Here is a 25,745-nt window from a genome sequence, read left to right as displayed (position 1 = left end):
GAGGGCAGCAGCAGGCGGGGAGCACACGCTACAGCTGGTGGCTGTGCGGCGCGGGGGGACTTTATAGAACCAGCTCACGTCCGTCTCACCCCCTTTTTAATGGTTATTGGTCGGCCTTAAATAAATTAGTTTAAAGGCTAGAACCAGTTACTTTTTAACTTCACATTCCTTCTTTCACTTCAAGCACATACGTACTTGAATCTTCCTGCTCCGCTGTAAACCAGGCGTAGAAGCACACCAGGGAGGCATTAGGCCCCACTGGTGGAACCCTATGATGAAGCATGTCTCAGACCAGGTCGGTGAGTGAGGGTTCTTTTACAAACATTGTTTTTTGTCCTTGGCTGTTTTGTTTTGTCTAACCGGGAGTCTCTTGGTTTAACCATAGTCACACTTTTGTTGTTGTTTATTGACTTACAGGGGGTTTAGGAGTGCCTCTTCCCTCCCTCTCTTGTTGTTATTGAGTTTATTAAAAACAACGACAACAATTTTTAGCGAAGGGGGGGGTGAGAATACTCAAATTAAAAGTTAATATAGAAGTGCTTTGGGGTATCCCCAAAGAAAGACAGGAAAGCCACTGACTGATCAATCAGGGTTTTGTTTATTCAAATCTTGAAAAGTATGTGATAAAGTAGGGCAATATGAGGACACAATTAATGGTGCAGGCAATGTTAATATCATTCCGTAGCATCCCAGATACTAAAAAGTGTGACAACAGAATTTCCTTATGCAAAAAGAACAATTGATGGAGAGAATGCAGAACAATGTCATACATTCACCCCAGTACAGAGATCTGGCCTAAATCCATCGTTTTGTTTGCTCACCATGCCTAGATACCCTATCTGCAATTTACTTATGTGCAGATAGGGTTTCATTATGTATACACATCTAAGACATCTAAACCTTCAAAAGAGAAAAACTTTGCAAAACTGTAAGACAAGTATGGATATAAATGAAGAGATGTTAACACAATACTGAGTATAAACATAGGATAGCTCAAAAAGAGCTTAGAAAGTTACAAGGTGATTTAAGTTACACTCCCAGCTAAAAGTCCATAAAATGCCGCTCGCAGCCTCCGGGGAACATTTGCTGATCTTTTAACTGCTTTTAGCCTGCTCCCTGCATCCTGACCCACGAGGACACGAGGACCCGGGGACACAAGCGGACGCTGCCGGGGCCGGGACTGCGAGACCCAGGGTGCCCAGCGCTTCAAGAACTCAGCGCACCTGGTGTCTCTTCCCGCCCCCAGCCCTCCGTCCTTGCTTTACACCGGCTTCTTAAGGCTCGCGGCCCCCGCTCCGCGGGAGCCGCTCGCAGCCTCCGGGGAACATTTGCTGATCTTTTAACTGCTTTTAGCCTGCTCCCTGCATCCTCCCTGCATCCTGACCCACGAGGACACGAGGACCCGGGGACACAAGCGGACGCTGCCGGGGCCGGGACTGCGAGACCCAGGGTGCCCAGCGCTTCAAGAACTTAGCGCACCTGGTGTCTCTTCCCGCCCCCAACCCTCCTATGTACACGTAGAGGTGAGCGCGCACGCGGGACGCGCGCGGGACATAGCCCGGGGCTAAGCCCGGGCAAAGGGCGGGCCCTCTGAGGCCCTCCGAGGACCGAGAGGACTGGACTGGCCGCAACCCCTTGCAAGTTTTATAAGACTATTGTTGTTGCCACTGATGTGCTATATTTTGTATGGAATGTCATTGTTTAGTTTTTAGCACTACTGAGTGTACTAGTTTTATTGTAGTAATATTTAATTTTACAGGGGTTGTTAATTAAGTTTCGGTTCTTTTACCATTTAACTGGAGTACCCCGTGATAGTCATTTGCTGGTGTAATACAATGTCATCACGAAAAACCAGAAGCCAGGCGGTGGTGGGGATAAAAAATACAAAAACCAAAAAACTTACTAATACCTTGGATAGTTTTATCCTTCGCACTAACACCCTAATTGATGAGGGTATTATATTGATGGAACGGAGGGTTTCTCAAGATTTGCTCCAGGCCAAAAGATCGTCATTGGGTAATATAGCCCTGGCTTGTACTCCGAATAAATATTTGCGTTTATCGGATACGTCCCATTCATCAACCACTCATGTGACCGCTGCATTGACTAATGCCCAGCCTCAAAGTATAAATATATCTCCGGTATCTATATTACCAGTACCCACAATTGAGTCTGTCACTCTCACTACTCCCATCGTTACCTCTGCTATTATACATACAGACCCTCCAGAGTTAGAAGGGCTCCCTGTAGTAGGAATAATATCCTCCCCAAAATCATCTGTTGCAGAGGTGCTTAGTGATACCGTAGTCAATCAAAATACTTTACCCTGTATGGGGAACACAGCCGGTGTGGGAAATGGTTCACAGGAGGGAGGGATAAGTGTGGATGCCCCAGTTAATTCTGTTAGGCCACATCGAGTATCCCACCCCCTGCCCCTAGAGTTACCTGACGTAACTGCATCCGACACTAGCTTGGCTAGTATTCTTGATAATGGTAGTCCTGATGAGTCTGTAGAGAGTGAAGAGGATGAGCCCTTTTTTGATTCTCTAGCGGCCCTTATTAGGTCCTTGCTTTTGCCCCTGGAAGTTAGACTCCAGGGTATAGAACATCAACTCGGAATTATATCAAAGGAGCTGAATTGTAAGGGGGTAAAAGTAACTCAAGTAATCCAGAAGAATACTCCCGGTACATCGGGAACCCCACTGCCTTTGGTCAAGAATCCCTCAATAGCACCCATCCAGCAAACCAAGACCTGTCCAACCGTTACAACTGTACAGAAGGTTGGTAAAGTGGTCACTAAACAAGTCTCTGCAGATGTTAACAAACCTCCGGAAAAAGCTAGTTCTACCGCTCCAAGCGCTATCCCGCACCCACCCCCTGTGAAGACACCAAGGGTACGGCGGAATATTAGTTTACCGTCTGACGCCTGCCCATTTGTGATAGTGTTAACGGGTGTCCCTGAGCTTACCCCAGACATCTCCGAAACATTTTGGGGCCTTAAAAACAAAGTTTGTCACTGGTTGGATAGGAATTTCCCACCCCCTCCCAATATTAACAAAAAAATCCTTATGGTAGAGAGAGCACCATGGGTGGGAGAGAAAAAGAAACACCTCAAAGGAGATTGTGTGGTGATTACATTTGAAGACCCTTGTATTGTAGAGTTTATCTGCTCTGGGCATTGCCGCAACAATGACTCTGAGATCCTTGTTAAACCCTTGTCATACTTTTATATGCCCGCGGGGAACCATGATAATAGATGGAGTTGGCTAAGGGCTACCTCGCATGAAAATGGTTGGAGGAGATTTGAAACCCAAGGGAACCAACGCTCCAACAATTGGGGAGGGGCTGGAAACGGAGATTGGCAAGAAGTCCGAAGAGGAAGAGGTAGAACATATAATGGTGGAAATAGGCTTAAGGAGGGATGGTTGGGTCCACAGCTGGATTACCCTATTCAATGTTATAATCGTTTCAATGGCCTGGAGGAAGTCGATTGACTTACTAACCAGCCCATCGAGCGATTGGGTAGTCGGGTGGTGCAGGTCTTACCTGGAGATCAAGTAAAATCGCCTGTAGACAGAGTGGCTATTGCAGGCTCCATCAGTAAAGGTACAGATATTATTGAACCTTTGGTTGTAGTCGGTAACTGTATGCAGGATATAGTTTCTACAGGTCAAATGGAACCTAAGCCCCCGGGTCCCCTTATTAATATTTTATCATGGAATATTGCAGGTTTAAAGAAAAATTTAGCAAATCCTGATTGGAACATTTTTATTAACAATTTTGATATTTGCATGTTTCAAGAAACGTGGTGCCTATCCCCCGAATACATGAATGGTTATTCTACCTTTTATGTTCCAGCTGTTTCATTGGGAAGAGGGCGCCCCTCTGGTGGGTTACATATCTGGGTGAAAACATCTCTGAACTGTCGTGTTACTTCTAACAAGTATGTTTCTAATGACATCTTGCACATTACTTTAAAGAACAGTGTAGGGGGCTATAGTTATGAAATCTTCTGTATTTACGCTAGAGGTCTCCAGGGAGAGCTTGCATCCCCAATATTGGAATTGTTGGATGTGGAGTTGTCAAACCTCCCGACCAGATCTAAAATACTGGTCGGGGGGGATTTTAACTGCACATTCGAACCTCTAGATGTAGAAGAAGTATTGGGACCCAACAAAGTGGAAGGTACACAAAGCATACCCCCGCTAAATCTTAGCCCAATTAAGAAATGGTCATCGAGAGTTATCCAGTTGAATGCCCTGGTGTTAGATTATAATCTTTGGGCTCTAAATGGCCGTACAAAGTCAGATCGCGCAGGAGCGATGACCTTTAATAGGTTGGGGTGCCCCTCTCGTATTGATTACATCCTCTTAGATGAACATTCCTGGCCCGATCTAATTGACATGGTGGTTAGGGAGTCCTCCTATAGCGACCACAACCCCTTATGTATGCAGCTTAAGTGGGTAAGTGGCAGAGATCTCAGCCGGGTAACTGAGATGATAACTAAAGAAGTCTTCCCTGTAAATAACAATCGGAAGCTAAAATGGAATGTCGTCAAATGTGATGAGGGGAAGCTCCAAAATATTAAGGATTTAGTATCTAAAGAAACTAGCAGATTGACAGCTTTAGCCTTCTCCTCAGTTAATTTAGTCGGTCCCAGTTTGTCGGTATCCTATAGCAATTTAATAAGTAAATTGGGAGCCCACTTTTGTAGGAAGCCATTGGCAAAACCCCGCTTTAATGGTATTAAACCCATAAGTAATCCATGGTACACGAGTAATTGTAGAACCAAAAGGAAAGCAATTACTAAAGCAATACGAAGCAAGGATTCTGTGGCCGTCCGGGCGGCCAGGAAAGATTACTCAAGTGGTATAAAATCTGCAAAAAGAGATTGGGAGGAAGAGCTTTGGCAACAGCTGAAGGAAGCAGCACGTGGGAAAAATGCTGTTATTTTTTTGGAAATTAATTAATGTTCTAGATAGCAAGGGAGCAGGACCCATTTGAAATCATATTACGGATCAGGAATGGTATTCCCATTTTTTAAAATTGTACTGCGAAGATAGTTTGGATAGCTCGATATCACAATCAGCTACTATCCCCGAAAGTATGCCTTGTGGGAATTTGACTCACAATATAGACTCATTTTCCCAGAGAGAAGTATTAGATGCCATCTCTAAACTATTGCCCGGGAAGGCCCCAGGCCAAGATGGTCTCCCAGGGGATATGTTAAAATACGAACCAAATGTGTGGGCTAAGTATATATCGTGTCTGATGAATCTGATCCAGGCTGGTCACCCTGTTCCTGATTCCTGGAAAGGTGCTGAGGTGATAACTATTTACAAAAAGGGCGAAAGGGATGACCCCTCTAATTACAGACCGATAAGTCTGATAGACATTATCCAGAAGGTGGTTGGAAGGGTGATCATAAATCGCACAGAATCCTGGCTTGTGGACAAAGGCATTTTGTCCCATTTTCAGGCCGGGTTCAGAAGCAATATAGGTGCAATAGATCAGGTCTTCAGATTTTGTGCAGTCTGTTGGAAGTCAGTGTTAATTACTAAGGGCAGTCTATACCTGGCTTTTATAGACTTGAAGGCAGCATTTGACGTCATTCCACGGACTAAGCTCTGGTCGGTCTTATCCGATATGGGTTTTCCTAGTTACCTCCTACAATTTATTATTAAACTCCATGAAGGGAATTATGCTAGGATCCGCTGGGGATCCCAGGGCCAACTGACTGAGAAGATTCCGGTAAATAGGGGAGTGAGACAAGGGTGTGTGATGGCTCCAACCTTGTTCTCCCTCTTTATCAATGGGGTGGTAGACCATTTGAGGGAGGACCCTGCTGATGCCCCCGTCCTTGCAGGAGAGAAAACACCCACTCTCCTCTTTGCCGACGATACCCTTCTTATGGCTAAATCCCCCATGGGTTTGCAAAAATTGCTCGATCGTTTTTGCAGCTTTTGTAAAGATAGGGGGTTGTCAATAAATACTTCAAAAACAAAGTTGATGGTGCTAACTACTAAAAAGAAACACAGGAAGGTAAACCTCTTGTTGAATGGTACCACGCTGGAGGTGATAGAAGAATTTGATTACCTCGGAGTAAGACTTTGTAATAATCTGAGTTGGTCTGCCCATATCGCTAAAATGGTTTTAAACCTCAAAAGGGTTGCAGGAGTAATTCTTAAGAACCAGCGACGATCCATTAGTAGACCCATAGCCCCTACCCTGGCAGTCTATGAAGGGAAAGCATTGGCAGCGGCAGTTTATGGTTCAGAACTTTGGGGGGCGGAAAATACAAAAGCTTTAGTAGTGGCGGAAAATAAGTTCATTAGAGACATGGTTTCGCTACCTTTATCGTCCCCCTTGAAACCTTTATTTCTAGACCTGGGTAAAAAATCGATAGCTGATCTGGTGCAAATTCGCCCCCTGTTATTTTGAGTTCGTCTTAGAAGGACCCCAGAACTTTTTAACTATGCCAAGGTTTTGGATGAGCTGATTAGTTTGAATGTAGCCAATAAAATTAAATGGCTGAACAATTTAAAGAGGCTTGTGAAATCTATAGGTCTGGAGGAGAGTTGGATTTCAAAAATGCCACCCCCAAAATCAATTGTTAAAAAACTTTATTGGGATTGGGTTGTTGCAAAAGAACTTAGGAATCCTAACTGGGGCCATCTAACTAGTACCTTTCTTGACCACAAGCCTCTTAGAAAGTTAGAGCCTTTTTTGGACTTTATCCAGGTCCCTCGTGATAGAACACTGTTTCTGAAATTCAGATATGGTATTTTACCCCTCAACACATTCAAAGAAGGCTGGAAGGGATATAGTGGAACAGAGATTAAATGCCCAGGTTGTCCCTGCCCGAAAGAATCATTGGGCCACTTCCTATTTGCATGTGTAGCTTACAAAAAACCAAGAGATAGGTGGTTGAAACCTGTTTGTAGGAATTTAGGGGTGAAGGGAACATAGATTAGCCATGCGTATCATTCAAACTAATGTGATTTCAATGTACATGGTCTGTGGGGTGGCTAAATATGTGGCGAATATTTGGTTCATCAGGTCAAAACTTTTACCCATTGTCTGAATTATTTTTATGTATAGCTTATTTTGGATACGGTATATTGTACTTTTATGAAACTTGTTTCGAATAAAGTAATTTCACATAAAATTAAGTGTGCAAACAAAACCTATAAATTGCACCTTCGCGCACAGTAGTTGAACTCGCTATCAATGTGTAACACAAGGTAGAGTCACAGTGGCGGCTCCTCCATTTGAGCAGAGGAGCGTCGCCCCACGAGTTCCGGAGCTGCAAAATAAAATGGTAATAAAGTTTATTTATTACCATTTAATTTTTCAGCAACCCGTCCCGAACTGAGTGCACCTATTGTTGGTCAATCATTGTGTTAGCTAGTTGAGTCTTGTCTTAAGACTGGCTCTACTACTATTTCCGAATGGAAAAAGGCATGTATTGTTACGCTTTTAAAACAAAACATTCCCTTGATCCGGCAACTCTTAGCAACTGCTGCTCTATTGCCTTGTTGCCAAGTCAACTGAGACAGTGGTTAGCATGCTGCATTTGGATTTTATTACAGCTATCTCCTTTCTTTCTTAATCGTGCTCAGACTGGGTTCCATCCTTTTCAGGGAACCGAGGTATTATGAACAGCAGTTCAGAATGAAATACGGATGGTCCTAAATCATTGTAGGTTGAGAAAGTTACTTCTTCCTGATTTATGCACCTGAATGTACAAAAAAATAATAATTGTTTTCTGTCCAAAGATGGCTCAATCTCACATTATTCAAGCAGTCATATACTCTGGTCTTGATTACTCAAACGTCTTGTATTATGATCTCCCTGACTACACAATTAGATAAGTACAGCCAGTACAGAATAGTGCCTCACGCTTCTGAACCGGATGTATCAGGCCTCTGTTGCTAGGCACCTGTGGAGCTTACCTAAAGAGCTCACATGTGCCCCACCCCCTAATGAACATCCTAGGCCGTTTATCACCAACAGCTCATCCTATGTTAGCCTAGAAACACCCAAACTCTCCAAAATATCGCTTGTAGAGTCGGTCTGGAAGAACTCAGATCTCTTGCCCACACTTTCTACTTTTAGCTTTACTAGGTCGGCGACTCACTCTGTGAGCCTACTGATCACCATTTCTAATTTGGTATTTAACAGAACCTTCTTTCTTGCCAAAGTATTGGGATGTCGGTCCAGCAAGTACAGCGGCCACCTCTGTCACATCTTGACAGTTTTCTTTTGGATCACTGCTCTAAGGACCTGGGGGCATATTATCAACAAATAGCGATATTTATTGCTAAGTAGGGTTAGCGGCAATTTTTTGATCACCGCGCATCACGTGATTTTATCGCTGAGATAATTTTCTATTAGCAACGTTTGTCTCAAAAGCGATAAAATTCCGGGCGATGGAGGCAAAATCCGTGAATATCGCTGAGAATACAGCGATATTCACGCATTATCGCTAACAGGGTCTTGGCCATTATATCCACCTACCATTGGATATAATGGCTAAGAACTGGTCTGAGCAGGTATTCGTTTTTGGAGATATTCGCGCTTAGCGCGAATATTTCCATCGCTCCGCCTGTGTTGGTAATAGGCGATAGCGATGTTAGCGACTGCTTTCAGTCGCTAACAGGTTGGGTATGCCCACTTTGCATGTCATTAGCGATAAATATCGCTGACATGCAAAGCGGGCCCCCAACCGCTCGCTATCGCCTACAAGCTGTCGCTAACTGCTGTTAGCGACAGCTTGCTAATAGGGCGATAGTATTATCGCCGCTTAGCAGCCGAATACGGCCACTAAAGCGGCGAAAATTGCCTATCGGCCCCCTTGATAATATGCCCCTTGATTCCTCAATTCTTCAGACTTTAATACCACAGACACGGCGACACCAGAGTTATCACTGGACTTTGTGTGGGTTGGAAGAAGGTTTAATGACCTTTCTGACCACCGCAGAATCCGCTCCTTGTTGTAGTCTGAGTAAGTTGTCCAACATCTCCTTCATCCTGTCAAGGATGCCTTCTTTTGGAATCTCCACCTCTCAGCCTCCCCAACCCTGAGTTGGGCTCCTCAGGTTATTCAGCACCTCAATCCTTGCCTTAGTTTCGGTATTGCACTATCTGCTTTAAGCCCAAAAGTGGACATCTCCTTCAGTGTTGTATCCTTCATCTGTCTCTCTGATGTATTTATTCTGCTGTCAGTAGACACTGGTAACCACTCAATTATTAGCATTGCTCTTGAAAGGCCCTCCAACTTCTCAACGACTGTCACTGCTGCCTCAGTTTCTCCTAAGTCAGAATGCAAAGCATTGTAGACTGGAACAGTGTGTTCACCCTGCTATCATATGCACCGCATCAGAATATTTACTAGCTGCCTCATTCCCTGGACACCATGCTGCAAATCTATCCTACTGGCTTTAGCACTTTAGCCTGAGTTAACGAACTCAGCATTGTAGACTTTTCATATGGTCGTTGAGAAAAGAAAGAGCCTAAGATTTACAGTCATAAAGTGGTAAGTTACTCGGTGCGCTACCTCCTTTGATCAAGTCACCGAATTCCAAGGTGCATTGCACATCATGAGTACAGTCAGATTAACTTTGGTCCCCTTTTGATCCATTACGCTGGTAAACTTGAGACCATGGGTCTCTAATGGAAGCACTCAAGCTATCGTCAGCTTGATAGTTTGCCAGTTAGTTGCTCTTGTATGGGGGCAAACAGCTTAGGGCCTAATTACGATGTCATTCGGTAAGCCTCTGACTGATCGTCAGAGGCTTACCTACCAACATGGTAGATTTACATTCCGACCACCGAAAAAGAATACCGGCGGTCAGAGTGTAGACCGGCTGTGGAAACCAACGGTGTTCCCATGGACTTGAAGAGCGAGTCGGCCAGTCAGAAGCTGCTCATAATCCCTTACGGACGTTTCCGCTGTCGGGATTATGATGTCGGTTTCTGACAGCCTTTTCATATATTCCTTTCTGACATGGAAAGGCTGTCGTAGAGCGACTTTGGGGGCCCCTAGCAGGGTCCCCTTCTTCCCTGGCCCTCCAGTTGAGGCCCTGTGGGCACCTATGGTGCTCCCCTTCACATCCCTGCAACATGTGGGAGGCACAGTGCAGGGATGTGCAGGGATGTGCAAAAACTTCCATTTTACAATGGGAGCTTGTGCTGCGAGTGGTTTCGGACCGCCGCACAAGGTCCCATTGTAAAATGAAAGTTTGCAACTGCACCATGTGCGGTCGCATCCTAATCCGGTATGTGGAACCGCCGACCTATGGTCGGGGGGTTCCCTCACTGAAACGCTGTAGGGCAGACGCAAATCTGCCCAACATCGTACTGAAGGCCTTAGGGTTTTACAGGTTCTGGAGTTTTCTCATCTACAGTGCATGAGATATAACTGGTCAGTCACAAATTCACCTTGTGTATTTTTGTATTTGCAGGTTTTCTGTTGAGTAAAGGTTGCTCTTGACATATTTTGGGCAACCTTGGACTCACCATAGTTCTTGGCATAAAGTGGCAATTCTGTACATATTGTGAGCATCTTTGACCTAGCGATAGCTATCCCAACATATTGCCAGCCACACCTCATATAATGGTGTCTATTCTTGGCATAATGATGAACATCATTTTTACATACAATGAGCATCTTTGAAGGTATGGTACCCGAGCATGGGATTATAGTAGCCCCAGGGTAATTGTGTTCATTCCTAGCATTTGAGAATACCCTTCACTTATTTATGGCCATTTCTGCCTGGCAAAATGGTGGCCAGTCGTAATATTTGGTACAGACCTATATTCCATCAATCAACCACTAAGAACATTCACCCTCAATATTAATCTAAATTTGAAAAACCCATTCATGTTACTGATGACACAGTCTTCAGAAACTGAAATAGACTCTAGTCTAAGATGGAAACATCACAAAGGCTTGGAAAGTGACCCCTCACTACCGAAATGACTGCAAGGCAATACCAATTGTAGGTTGTGCTTTACATAAATGTTAACATAGCATAAAATGCTGGTGGCAAGCTTTGAATAATGGTGCCTGGTCTGGCTTAATGGCAGCCATCCTTGGCATATTACTGGCATATTTACTTTGAGAAGATTTTGTCTGATGTGATAACTATTGTTATAGTGATCATATTTGTTAGTAGCTTTGGATGTTTTTTATTGTATAGGTAGAGTTAGCTGTTCATGACAACGGTCCAAATGACTCTATAGTGGCAACTGGCATGTACCGAGGGTGGTCGTGCAGGAGGCACAAAAAAATACATAACAATATAAAAAATAAACTTGTCTTCTTGGTTTGCTGCACGACGTACTCCTCGCTCGGGTCTTCTCTCCTCGAGGCAGGCGGGACCCTGCCAGCTCTCCCACCCAATCCTGGCATTGCTCTCATGCTGTAAACCAGCATGAGAGAAGCGTCAGGATTGGAGGGAGCGGCCTCACTCCGCGCTCTCAAGAGCCCTGGAGGCCTGCACTTTCTCTAACCCAGCTGTCTTAGACAGCTGGGTTAGAGAGTTTTAAAATGAGCATGTCTGGCGAGACATACACATTTCAAACTTTAACACACAACTCCCTTCTGCCACTCGGCAGCAATGGCCCCAGAGACAAGGTTACAGATAAAATATGTTTTAATCGTCTGAATTTTCTCACACAAAAAAATAAACAGATATTCACACATCTCGGGTGAATGTGAAGCACTATGCAGAACATTTGTTGAGAAACATTACTGCTGGAAGGAAGACAAGTGGTATAGAACTCCTGTGAAGCTTGTCTAAGTAGGCTGAAATTCCTAAACACAGGCTTATATATAGTTTTAGTTCAAAACGATATTTTGAACGACAACATTTTCAATTGTTTGCAGGCACTTTTAGCTTAGCTAAAATGTAGTATATCAAAGGGCTGAAGTTGCCTCCAGGTGTGCAATGATGACTTGTGCCAGAGAATTTAAAACCACACAGACACAATCCAGGACTTGAAGTAGTCCTTGCTGTCCCAAGTATCATTGTGAAGAGAACAATGACGGCCTTAGCTGGGAGTTGTTTTGCAAAGAGTGACTTATGAACACACTTTAGGTGTACATTCTACAGGTCTGATCAGATGAGACACCTACATTAATTCTAAGAAGATCATGTCTGCGGGTTCAATCTATAATCAACAAAAAAATATTTAATTATGTCTTAAGTGAGAATCCCAAAACTGTGTCATAAATTAATTCCTAGGTTTATCGAATGTCACTCAAGGATTCGTAGGGGTACCAGAAATAAGATATCCTCATCAAAGACATAATATGAGAATTTTAGGTTGACCTTCAAGATGAATTTACAAGAGTATTTAAATCATGCTACACAACCCTTGCACCACAGTATGGGTATGCAATGACCCTTGCTGAGATTATAGCACAAGGTATCAAAGGACAAACTGCACTGTGTAGAATCCATACAGTGTGTGTGCTATGCCTTGACTGGCATTCACTTAAAGTTTCTAATAATTGTCAAACCCTGTCTTACCTTCAACTCTATTCCCTTACTGCACGAGAAGGAATTGTAAGGCATAATTTTAAAGATTCTCAGTAGCAGAAATAAAAGCTGTATTAAATACTGTCTGTAACACGAATAACACAAAATTAGACAATCTCTACATCATGAATAATGCAGCATTAAACCAATATTAATAAAAGTACTGCACCTACTCCCTTGGTCACAGTCTTGCGGACTAATAGCACGACTAATAAAACTTTATGTGAAAATATAATAATATATAACAGCATGAAGATCATAAATCTTATTAATATTATAGCTTTATTGGAAAACTATTCTCATCTTATAAAAATGATTCTGTGAACAGAATGGGAATGATCAGCAAGTAAGAAAGGCATTGCTGTCCGCTGATTTACATGTCCGTAATGTTATCCTGAACAGATATTACCACTGTCCTCTTAAATTAGCAACCTGAAATTGGTGATTATTTAGTTACAGGAGCCTAATAATAATTACTACTGTCATCTTAAGTTAGCAAAGCTAAAATTGGTGAATATTTATTGCTAGTACCATGAGGGAGGTAGGGATGGGTTTGCCCCATGTACAGCTCTGACCATTGGCTTACATTTTCTTGCGTGTTGTTTGCATCTACTATTCCAGGCACAGACTGCACTGCACGTGTTATTGGTGTGAATTATTAAACCCTTTAATGTGCACATATTTCCACTGGGGACAGCTCCCGTGCAACAAACACATTTCAAATTAGACCAAATTGAGTTAGGATGTAACCTTGGATCTTAAGAACTGAAATGCTACTCTATAAATTGTCTGTGCTAATACTGTGTAGCTGATTTAAAGGCTATTAGTTTCACATACAAATGTGTCCGTACATCTAAACTACACAATAATCATACTCTGCATACTGCGCACGCTGGACAAATGTATTTACAGTAATTTAACTATGCCTTTTAAGGCAAATTAGCTTTTAGAATTTCACAATGAAAAGCCCTGACCACTTGTAAGGGAGTTACTTGTAACTGTGCAGCACAGGTCATACGCTTTCCTCAAAATTCTGGTGGATTAGTCAATCTCCAATATCTATGTAGAACAAGGGAAGACTAGGATATTAGCTTTAGGATAGACAGCTTCTAAGGCAGTGTGATAATTAACGAATGAGGGTATTCCTAAAAGGCATGGCAACTCATAAGGGACACAAACGTGACTGAGGTACATTTGACGTCAAGTACATGCAACAAATGTTCATGTTCTGTGTAAATTATTTATGAATTATTTTCCCGTCAGCATAGTGCACCCTCAATAGACCTGTGGCACTTATTTTCATCACGCCTCGGTAAGTGACTGTGATGCTGACAAAATGGAATACACTAAAGGTAACTGTCATAGGTTCAGAGTTAGAGGGTTGGAAGTTAGAGGCAGACCATCAGTATTAGATGAATACTATAACTGTTGGTTTGGACTCTTGTATCAAGCTGTAACCTAACTAGGATGGTGGGGCACATGAAAACCAACCTACAAAATCCAATTTACTAAATCTTCATTAGATTGGAGGCCTACTCCAATGGCCCTGTGGTCAGCCTAAAAGGCATGATGGCACAACATCTCTACCAGGGTCTGCAAAGCTTGGTAACATACCAAGTAATATCAGCAAAAGGAAGCAGTAGAAAGTGAGTGGAGTAGTTGCCAAGGACAGAGCCATGGAGGAAACTGATTGGAAAAGGGGACTGAGTGAGCCAGTTGTGTGTCAGGCCAGTAATACCTAGTACATAGACAGTAGAGTAAATATGAGTGGTCGACAAAATTGAAGGCAAGTTGTAGGGGGGAAGAAAGATAGTTCCGATGGGCTGTGGTGATATAGTTAGATATGTTTGGAAATGCTGTTTCCATGGAATAGTAGGTATGGAATCAAGACTTAAAGTGCTTAAGAAGCTTATTGAAATAAAGGTAAAGTTGAGTCAGGTGAAGACCATGCATTTCAGTATTTGAGAGAGAAAAGGTAGTTTGACATTACAATATTTGGACCAGCTATATCGGATTCTGCGATGAGACTCATTCATTTAATCCGCAGAATTGCTTAAAATATCCTGTATCTCTGGCCAATTCTCTCTCCCCCTCCTCTCCCCCAAATCCCCTTTGTATATATATTACACCCTCACAATATCACTGAGCACTAAATGTCACCTTCTTCACATATTATGTGTCACTATGTGCCTTTAACAGCCTTGCAAATATTGAAATAGGATATTTATAAATTATGCAATTTATATACGTTCTTGGATTTGGATTTCTTTTGATTAACTTGTCTAATTGTGAATAGTTCCTTGAATAGTCCGAGCAACTTGAAGAAATAGTACGCACCCGACAGACCCAATTGTGTATTTTTCCAAGACTGCCCAGGTTCTGAGGGATACTGGGTTACCCCATTGTAACTAAACTGTAATAACTGAAGGGACAGATCATACAAGGAAAAATAATTAATGTAAAGGCAAGTGGTCAAAAACATAGAATTTATATGAACTAAAAGTCCCTTAAAAATGTGATCACTACACCTCTGGACACAACCAGACAGTAAAATATAGCCATAGTCTATTCTTTGCACCCAATGTCAAGTTAGTCACTATACCGGAACTGATCGGTCTCTCACCGATAGGCTCATACCAATATAAAAGGCTAAGTCGTAGCTCTGCTGTCTGCGCAAAATCAGATCTCTATTTCACTGTCTAAACCAGATCTGAGCTTTCAACACAGTGTTTATAAATATACCAACAAACCAAATTTGGAGTCTCTAAGTGAAGAACTTACAGGCTTATTAAGGACTCACACACAAGAACCATGCATGGCTTGAAAAGCCTTCCCTTGATCAGGATAGCCGGGCAATCTCAGCTAGCTTTTCATGTTACATATTGCGCATCTTGGGGGGCTTTGCACAAACATATTTGCATACTCGAGGTAGAGCGGTTCCAAGGAAAAGCCCCAAAACAAGGAACACCATACATATCCTGTATGTTTGAATTATCAATGTTCTGTTTCTTCAATTGCAAGCTATCTTGCAGCCTTCTGATGTAGGGCCTTACATAGTATGAGAATTAACAAAAATTAATTAACGACACGACACGAGATAATAAAACACTGGACTTACTTGTATTCACTGGAATAAGCTGTGATCTCCGTGTTATTATACAACCACTTAAATTCTAGGGGCCAGCTTCCTTCAGCGAGGCAGGTGAGAACCAGGCGATTTCCTTCAAGATGGGTCTGTGGCAAACCCGGCTCAGTTTTGAAATATGGTGCAACATCATCTGAAACAAAGGACGGCGCGATGTTAGTAGCCTTATACAGAACAGCAGCAATGAACCAACACGCAAGCCTCCATGAATGAAAAACAAGCCATTTTAACAGGACAACATGAAAAATGTATGTCGCCAGCAAGGATGCAGGAAACAAAATACCAAAGTTACAGCCTTAATATTATTATACGTACAAAGGATCTTAATGACATTTCTTCACATATCAGGTGGACAACCCCACTGCTACACTTCAGAAGGAAACTCTTAAATGAGACTAATTTTAGACATCTTTACTGACCTGCTAGCTCCAAAACCTATAAATCCTTTAATATGAAAACTCTTCATCTTCCGCATAACTATTGCCAAAGTCGGCTTGCAAATGACAACTGCTGTGCCCAGCAAGTAACAGGTTTGAATCCTGGCAGGTTATTGCTTCCAAAGTTCATCAACTGAGGGTCAAAGACATTGAGTAATAGCTGCTTAAAACACTCTTAAATGGCAAACAGAGGGGCATGAAACGCTATATAACAAGGTATTATCGTTATTGATTCCCTAACCCGGCTACTAGTTGTTCAGCAACACGGTTGGAACCAATTTATGGTTGTGATATATATATATATATATATATATATATATATATATATATATGTATATATATATATATATATATATATATATATTCACTGAAAAAACCATAGGTTATAGACCATATATAGTTAGGAATTAGCATTTAAAAAACCTTATTTTACTCACACAAAACCATTGAAATTCCATATATAGTTAGTTGCACTAACTATATATCGCGCACCTGCAATCCACTGCTGATGATGTCACATATTACATCATTCATGACATGGTCAGTGACATCACTGATGACATCACTGATGACATCTCAAATGACATCACTGATGACATCTCATTTGACATCAATGACCACATCACTGATGATATCATTCATGTGACAATACAATGCATCTCCTCACATTTTAATATAACCTCTGTTTCACCCAGTGTTAAATACAGAATATAATTTTTGAAACCATTGACACACCAATACTAGTTACTACATACGCACTCACTGATTCCTACGTCTACACACACCTTCACTCATTCACCCATACTATCATTCATACATACAATCACTCATCTTTACAACACTATCATATGCACTCATACACCTATACAGACACTCACAGTCTGCCACTCATCCATGGAGTTACTCACACACCTAGTCAGTCCTGTAAAGAATCAATGACACTTCCATTTTCTTGTCTATACAGTTAAACATAGAGCACCTTACATTTTCAAACATATACTAACACATACTTACCTTGTTATACAATCATTGATACAAGTACACATTGATCTGCACAGAGTCACACACCTCCCAGCCAGCCACACACACACTCAGTCTCCCATACAAATACTTGGACAATCAATCAGTAACCCATATAGTTAATCATATAGCTACTGATCAAAACATGCAGCAGTTTACAGAACAACAGACATAATGATGCACAAATTAAGACACTTTAGTCACTAACCCATGCACTCAGTGAGACACATTTAATCACTCACTCATGCATTCAGTCATGCACCTACTAAATCCTTTGTCCAGACACTTATACTTCCACTCATTCTTCAATATGTAAGACACATTTTAACTTTACAGAAACATACAGTCACTGGATGTTGTCATCAGTGATGTCATCAGTGATGTCATTTGAGATGTCATCAGTGATGTCATCAGTGATGTCACTGACCATGTCATGAATGATGTAATATGTGACATCATCAGCAGTGGATTGCAGGTGCGCGATATATAGTTAGTGCAACTAACTATATATGGAATTTCAATGGTTTTGTGTGAGTAAAATAAGGTTTTTTAAATGCTAATTCCTAACTATATATGGTCTATAACCTATGGTTTTTTCAGTGAATTTTCAAGGTTTTGTAAATGCTAATTCCTAACTATATATGGTCTATAACCTATGTTTTTTTCAGTGAATTTCAATGGTTTTTTAATAGCAAATATCATAAGCTGTCGAATGTCAAGTACGTGGTAAGTAAAAACATTTTCGTGTTTATGCACACTGATCTGCTTTGAATGCTGCCCCCCACCCCTCATTTCTATTAGGAGTACTCTCTCTTTGCAGATAGTGAAGGGTAGTTAACGCAGCCCTTTGCCCCCTTTGTAATCCGTCGTGCCTGCTTCTCTCTCCATTTGATTGATTGTTCTCTTTGGTTCATTCTCTATTTACAAACAAGCACAGAGTCAAAATACTCTGTTTAGTCTTTGCAGATAGCGAAAAACCGTGTAAAAAAACAAAAGGAATCGAGCAAAATCAGTAGGCCACTAATGGGATCTCTTTTTGACCTCGCTAAAATAGAAACATTAGGAACAACCTGTTGAAAATAGCAATGCGTATGTACATAAGCGGCGTTCATTTGTGTTCACAGTACCCCTTGTTGATTGTTTGAATCGAGCATTGAATTGTTCGAAGTTGGTTCTCTTAAGGATCTTCTCTGCCTGCAAACGAGGAAGAATAGGAATATTCTCTCTCCCTTTGCAGATAGTGAAGGGTAGGTAACGCAAGCCTTTAACACGTCGTACCTATTTCATTCCTCATTGATTGATTGATTGTCCGAACATTGACTGTTTGGGAATTAGTTCTTTTTGGAGGTATTCCCTGTTTGCAAATAAACGTAGGAAAATCTTTGCAAGTAGTGAAAGGGTACGTAATGCGGACCTTTCTCCCCCGTTGTAATCTGTCATGCCTATCTACTCCCCACTGATTGATGCACCTGTTTCACCCGGACCATTTACTAGACATACGTCATCTGGCCCGACCAGAGAGCACCCCTAGTGAAAAGGACATATGCAATAATAACGAAGTGATCACTGTATCCTGTTAACAGAAACTTTAGCATGAAACAACCTGGAAAGAAAAGAATAGGAAAACGAAAATCAGTAGGCCACTGATGAACATGAACTTTTATTAAACAACGAACAAAGAAACGATAACATAACGTAATGATAAAACCTATTAATGTCCTAGAAACAAGAAAACGTTAAAATATGCCAGTGGTGAGAGACCAGAAAAACAGTAAGAGAAACCAAATCACCCCTCGCTGTCCCACCGCCTGCCACGCCAAAAAAATCGATAGACTAGGGAAAATGCAAGTCAGTAGAACATCCGCCCCCACTCTGGAAACTTCCAAGGTGGGGCAGGGTTCCGGCTACGCCCAGCCGGGAGCAGCCCATATAAGGCAGGTCCTGCTGCCACGCCTCGGCCAGGAGATCCTAACGTAGGGTGTAGCCGGAGGAGAGGCCGAGACCAACGGGACCCGGCCAGGGGATTGCCTTTACAACGCTGAACAGTTGCAGGGGGGGGGAATGTCTCCTCGACCCTCCCCTCTCTCTCCCAGTCCGGCCGCGGTGGCCCTTGAGAGTTGCAGGTAGTCCCGCCACATGCTCTTCCGGTCCGGCCACCAACGGTCGGGGGGCCGAGGCCGACGGAATCCGGCTGCAGCCGATAAACCAAGAAACCCGTTCATGGGGCCAGAGCCAGGGGCGTCCGGCCGACATCTACCGGAAGCCCGGCCCGAAGACGGACGGGACACTTCTTCTTTCTTGTATAATTGCTGCAACAACCCTGGGGGGGGATGTCTTGCACATGCCTCCGACCCCCCCCCCTCGTCCTCATCGCCTGGTCCGGCCATAACAAATCTCAAGCGAGACGCCGTGGGGTGCACTGGGAGGGAGAGACGGTGCGAACAGGCCTCTCCCGCCTCCCCAGTGGAGGCTTCCCAGCTGCACCCTCAGCGCTCCAGGCGCCCGGAAAAGAGTTCTTCCACTGTGGCCATGCTGCAACGTCTCGCCCGGCAGGGTGGAGCCCGTCCGCTCATTTGACCCCGCGATCGCCAGTAGCTACCGAACTCTCAAAATGGCGGTCGACCTGGCAAGAGCGGGCCCAGCATAAAGAAATGGCCCGGTCACTGGTTGACTCCACCACCGTAGTCCTCCACGACCTTGAAGATTCTAGAGGAGCCGCGGGAGTCTCCGACCCCCGATGGGGAATGACTGCCATGATCACCCGTGGAGTGACGAAACTGTATCCGTGGGACGTCGGCGCCAGCCTCACTTTGAATTACTAGAATCCTGCAGACCTCACTTCCGGTGAAAGCACAGGGTGACCCGGTAGGAAAAATTGTTGCACCCCCTCCCCTTTTTGACTGATAGTTCAAACCACCGATCCTTTCCTTTGCCCTTTTAACGGAACTTTGGACTGCCTCCCCCTCTTTTACATTTTCTAGAGAAAACAAAACATTAACCACTACATTAGCATAGCAGTTGACACCAGAACTGTTTTCAAATTGAAAACCAACAACATCTTCAACAGAATCCTTTTTGTTTCTGCTGTGACCCTGCTCCAGCACAGGCATTGTCCCCAGCAGTAATTCTGCAATGCCGGTAAGAATAGCTGTGGTGCCTACTGGACTCACTCACCCCCGCGGCGCCCCACGCCGTTATTTGCTGGGCGGCAACTTGCTAGACATCACTTTCGTGCCATCTAGATTTCAGCGCGTTCTGCTGCCTTGGAACTATTCGCACAACAGACCGCTACTGACAAGAATATTTCATTATTGGTGCTGTCAATTTCAATAAATCTATTGGATAATTCAAAAGAAATTGCCACGGTCTCTTCGTTGTTTAAATGTTTTTACTGTTTTTGTTTTGTTGTATATATTTATATGTTATTAAAGTTTTATATTCCTACTACTTTGTTGGAGTGCTATATATTTTTTATGTGACACATAATTGTAAAAACTTTGATGTACAAAGAGTCATTCCTGGAATCTTCCGCTTCAGGCTCGGTCCCCTCCCCAATCACAATACAGGATAGTTTTCAGATAGTAGGAACACGTGTGGTGTGACGGATCTCATCGGGTGTGGGCCTTGATCTACTATAACTCCTTTGAAGAGGGGTGATTCTTTACAGCTGGGGCCATAAACTACATCTGCAGGGCTAGCTGATAGCCTGGACAATCGGACACAGAGGAAGAGGAGTGTCAGAGGGTGCGGTAGTGAATAGGGCGAAAGGGAGGTGTCGGGCGGGCACAGTGTGATTCTCAGGGAAGAGCAGCGCAGATGGGGGGAGGTTTATTGCCCATGCATAAGACAGAGAGCGGGGGTGACCAGTGCCTGGGGAAGATGCTTGCGAGGGTGAGGAGCCATGCTACGAATCGACAGCGTGCAGAGAGTGGGTCTGGTCAAGACATCTAAAATGGCTGCCGTGCACGACAAAAGTGTGGCATTTCAAAAAAGGCAAGATGGCGCAGACAATGTTTTTCAACACTTCCTCATTTCCTTCGAATCGAACGTTAACAGACGTTGGGGCATATTACCAAAGTTAAGCGATATTTATCGCTAACGATGCTTACCAACGAATTTTTTACCGCTAAGCATCGTCAGAAATTATCGAAGATAAACCTTGCTATTATCAAGGTTTATCACAAATGCGATAATAAACGGCCGCAATGCATGAATATCGCTAAAAACTCAGCGATATTCATGCATTACCGAGCTAATGCTCTTAGCCATGTTATCCACCTCGCATTGGATAACATGGCTAAGAACTGCTCAGGGCAGGTGTTACTTTTTGGAGATATTCGCGCTTAGCGCGAATATCTCCAAAAGTTGGTAATAGGAGATAGATATCTTGCATGTTGTAATGCAAGTTATTGTGGTATATGGAACTCATACCATAATCTCTCAGGAAAGCAGAAACTGATCCTTTTGGGACCGCCTAAAAAGGCCTAGGGGGTGAGGAGTACTCTACTTTGCCCCCTTTTCACGTTCCGAACTATTTTATTTTACTCTCTTCTGTAATTACACAAAATACCAGCGATAAGATGCATCGGAGACACACAGTGAGAGAAAGGAGGCCGGAGATGAAGAAGACATGTCAAATACACATTGGAGATAATATAGTGGCAGAAGGGAAGTAAATATGAGTAAACTTACCATGTAACATAAAAATGTTGCACTCTATACTATAAGTCTCATTTTATACTACAATCACTTCGCTACAACCTCATAAATTAAAAATAAAAATGAATAATGTCTCAAACAATTTTTGATTTCTAAATATAAATTTATTCTTCAGAATTTTCTAAATTTGAAAGAACTAGTAACATGTCCTCATCAGCAATGTCCTCATTAAAAGTCTCCAATGATGATTCTTGTAACTCTATGGTCTCCAAACACTCGATAAATTCGCCATCAAGAGATTGATCAAAAAAATCATTCAAGTCATCTCCTCCTTGTGACAATATTTCATTATTGGTGCTGTCAATTTCAATCAATGTAGTGGAATCATTCAAGTCATCTCCTCGTGACAATATTTCATTATTGGTGCTCTCAATTTCAATCAATGTAGTGGAATCATTCAAGTCATCTCCTCCTTGTGACAATATTTCATTATTGGTGCTGTCCATTTCAATCAATCTAATGGAATCATACAAGCCATCTCCTCCTTGTGACAATATTTCATTATTGGTGCTCTCAATTTCAATCAATGTAGTGGAATCATTCAAGTCATCTCCTTGTGACAATATTTCATTCTTGGTGCTGTCCATTTCAATCAATCTAATGGAATCATACAAGTCATGTCCTCCTTGTGACAATATTTCATTATTGGTGCTCTCAATTTCAATCAATGTGTTGGACAATTCAAAAGAAATTGCCACGGTCTCTTCATTGTGAGCCATTTTATTTTGAAATTGCTTGCTGTAAATTGCAGAAAAAAATAATCACTTTCATTTATCGTTTTTAGTAATACATAATATAAAACTAACTTTATCAAGTATTTAGTATAACAGAAGGACTGCAAATAAATAACAGAAAACATTTTTCAAATTATCTTCAAGTGTACAACATAGTTCCCCTTACAAATTAACAACTCACCTTTTTAAAAGTAGCAGAAGTGTTAGTACTGTGTAAATCAAACACCAGAAATTCACCACCAAAAATTCCTCACAAATGTACCTCAGACAGTAGTATCACAAAATGGCTGTGGTTTCCTCTCATTTGACATATATACATAACCAATTAACTTTCATCACACACAAATACAAAACCAAAGTAACATTTTAATTGGTTCTAAATTTCAACACTTTCAAATGTGTTTTCCCCATGCAATTTTCCATAGGACATTTACATACGTCTACAGCCTGAATGGCTGAACGGAATTACACCAAACTTGGCAAAATGGTACATCAAACCTAAGAGGTCAGGAAGGATCTACTATGCCCCCTTATGGTCATTTCCCCCTTCGCTTTGGCCTCCTCTTGTCTCTCAATCCTACCGAGAGACAAGATGGCGGCCGCTACGGACTGTTTGGAATGTTGACAGACGCCGGAGAACCAATCAGCTTCGCAAAGCTCCGTAACGCGAAAAGTACGCGAAGCGGAGCGCTGTTACAGATATATATCTTTTTTTGAACGTTAATTTCTCAAAATCCACTGGAGCACATATATTGAGACCTAGCAAAGGCACATCGGGCTACCAGTCCCTAATATTTTACCAAGTTTCGTGCAAATCCATTCAGCCGTTCGATTATTATTATTATTATTTTTTTTTGCCCCGCGGGGCCCTTTTAAAACCTCCACATCAAACCTAGGGGGTCAGCGAGGATCTACTATTCCCCCTTATGGTCATTTGCCCCTTCGCTTTCGCCTCCTCTTGTCTCTCGATCCTACCGAGAGACAAGATGGCGGCCGCTACGGACTGTTTGGAATGTTGACAGACGCCGGAGAACCAATCAGCTTCGCTTCACAAAGCTCCGTTGCGCGAAAAGTACGCGTCCTGGGACGCTGCCCGGTCCGCTGTTACAGATATATATCTTTTTTTAAACGTTAATTTCTCAAAATCCACTGGAGCACATATATTGAGACCTACAAAAGGCACATCGGGCTACCAGTCCCTACAATTTTGCCAAGTTTCGTGCAAATCCATTCAGCCGTTCGGGCTAAAAGTGAGGCCAACCGCCCTATGGAAAACTCAATGTTAAAAACACGTTTTGGGACCCCCCTTTTTTCTCGACCCCCCCTGGACGAAACCCCCCCCAATTTTCAGGGGCTGCTCAGAAACAAAATGTGCCATTTTCCTGAAAATTTCAGCCAATTCCGTCCACAAACGCCAAAGTTATTAGACATAGAATTTTCAAAAATCCCATAGAGAAAAAATCCTAACTATATATACCTACTGGCGACCGCCAGTAGGTAATATATATATATATATATATATATATATATATACATATATATATATATATCAGTGATGTCACTGGTCATGAATGATGTAATATGTGACATCATCAGCAGTGGATTGCGGGTGCGCGATATATAGTTAGTGCAACTATATATGGAATTTCATTGGTTTTATGTCAATAAAGTGTCCAGCTAACTATATATGGTCTCTAACCTATGGTTTTTTCAGTGAATTTTCAAGGTTTTGTAAATGCTAATTCCTAACTATATATGATCCTTTTTGTTTCTGCTGTGACCCTGCTCCAGCACAGGCATTGTCCCCAGCAGTAATTCTGCAATGCCGGTAAGAATAGCTGTGGTGCCTACTGGACTCACTCACCCCCGCGGCGCCCCACGCCGTTATTTGCTGGGCGGCAACTTGCTAGACATCACTTTCGTGCCATCTAGATTTCAGCGCGTTCTGCTGCCTTGGAACTATTCGCACAACAGACCGCTACTGACAAGAATATTTCATTATTGGTGCTGTCAATTTCAATAAATCTATTGGATAATTCAAAAGAAATTGCCACGGTCTCTTCGTTGTTTAAATGTTTTTACTGTTTTTGTTTTGTTGTATATATTTATATGTTATTAAAGTTTTATATTCCTACTACTTTGTTGGAGTGCTATATATTTTTTATGTGACACATAATTGTAAAAACTTTGATGTACAAAGAGTCATTCCTGGAATCTTCCGCTTCAGGCTCGGTCCCCTCCCCAATCACAATACAGGATAGTTTTCAGATAGTAGGAACACGTGTGGTGTGACGGATCTCATCGGGTGTGGGCCTTGATCTACTATAACTCCTTTGAAGAGGGGTGATTCTTTACAGCTGGGGCCATAAACTACATCTGCAGGGCTAGCTGATAGCCTGGACAATCGGACACAGAGGAAGAGGAGTGTCAGAGGGTGCGGTAGTGAATAGGGCGAAAGGGAGGTGTCGGGCGGGCACAGTGTGATTCTCAGGGAAGAGCAGCGCAGATGGGGGGAGGTTTATTGCCCATGCATAAGACAGAGAGCGGGGGTGACCAGTGCCTGGGGAAGATGCTTGCGAGGGTGAGGAGCCATGCTACGAATCGACAGCGTGCAGAGAGTGGGTCTGGTCAAGACATCTAAAATGGCTGCCGTGCACGACAAAAGTGTGGCATTTCAAAAAAGGCAAGATGGCGCAGACAATGTTTTTCAACACTTCCTCATTTCCTTCGAATCGAACGTTAACAGACGTTGGGGCATATTACCAAAGTTAAGCGATATTTATCGCTAACGATGCTTACCAACGAATTTTTTACCGCTAAGCATCGTCAGAAATTATCGAAGATAAACCTTGCTATTATCAAGGTTTATCACAAATGCGATAATAAACAGCCGCAATGCATGAATATCGCTAAAAACTCAGCGATATTCATGCATTACCGAGCTAATGCTCTTAGCCATGTTATCCACCTCGCATTGGATAACATGGCTAAGAACTGCTCAGGGCAGGTGTTACTTTTTGGAGATATTCGCGCTTAGCGCGAATATCTCCAAAAGTTGGTAATAGGAGATAGATATCTTGCATGTTGTAATGCAAGTTATTGTGGTATATGGAACTCATACCATAATCTCTCAGGAAAGCAG

The 25,745-nt window shown here is 42.6% G+C and overlaps 1 protein-coding gene across 2 annotated transcripts in view; it reads right to left on the bottom strand.

Annotated features, from left to right (window-relative positions):
- Positions 1-25,745, bottom strand: part of SDK1 (sidekick cell adhesion molecule 1) — a 2,171,476-nt gene that overhangs the window by 1,599,596 nt on the left and 546,135 nt on the right. For both annotated transcript variants that reach the window (XM_078665001.1, XM_078665002.1), the window contains exon 2: positions 15,667-15,826. In XM_078665001.1, the coding sequence (XP_078521127.1) occupies positions 15,667-15,826 (160 nt within the window). The remainder of the gene's footprint in view (positions 1-15,666; positions 15,827-25,745) is intronic.

This window comes from Lissotriton helveticus, chromosome 10, assembly GCF_964261635.1.
Source record: "Lissotriton helveticus chromosome 10, aLisHel1.1, whole genome shotgun sequence".
Taxonomy (NCBI): domain Eukaryota; kingdom Metazoa; phylum Chordata; class Amphibia; order Caudata; family Salamandridae; genus Lissotriton; species Lissotriton helveticus.
This window is presented reverse-complemented; position numbering and strand designations above follow the sequence as displayed.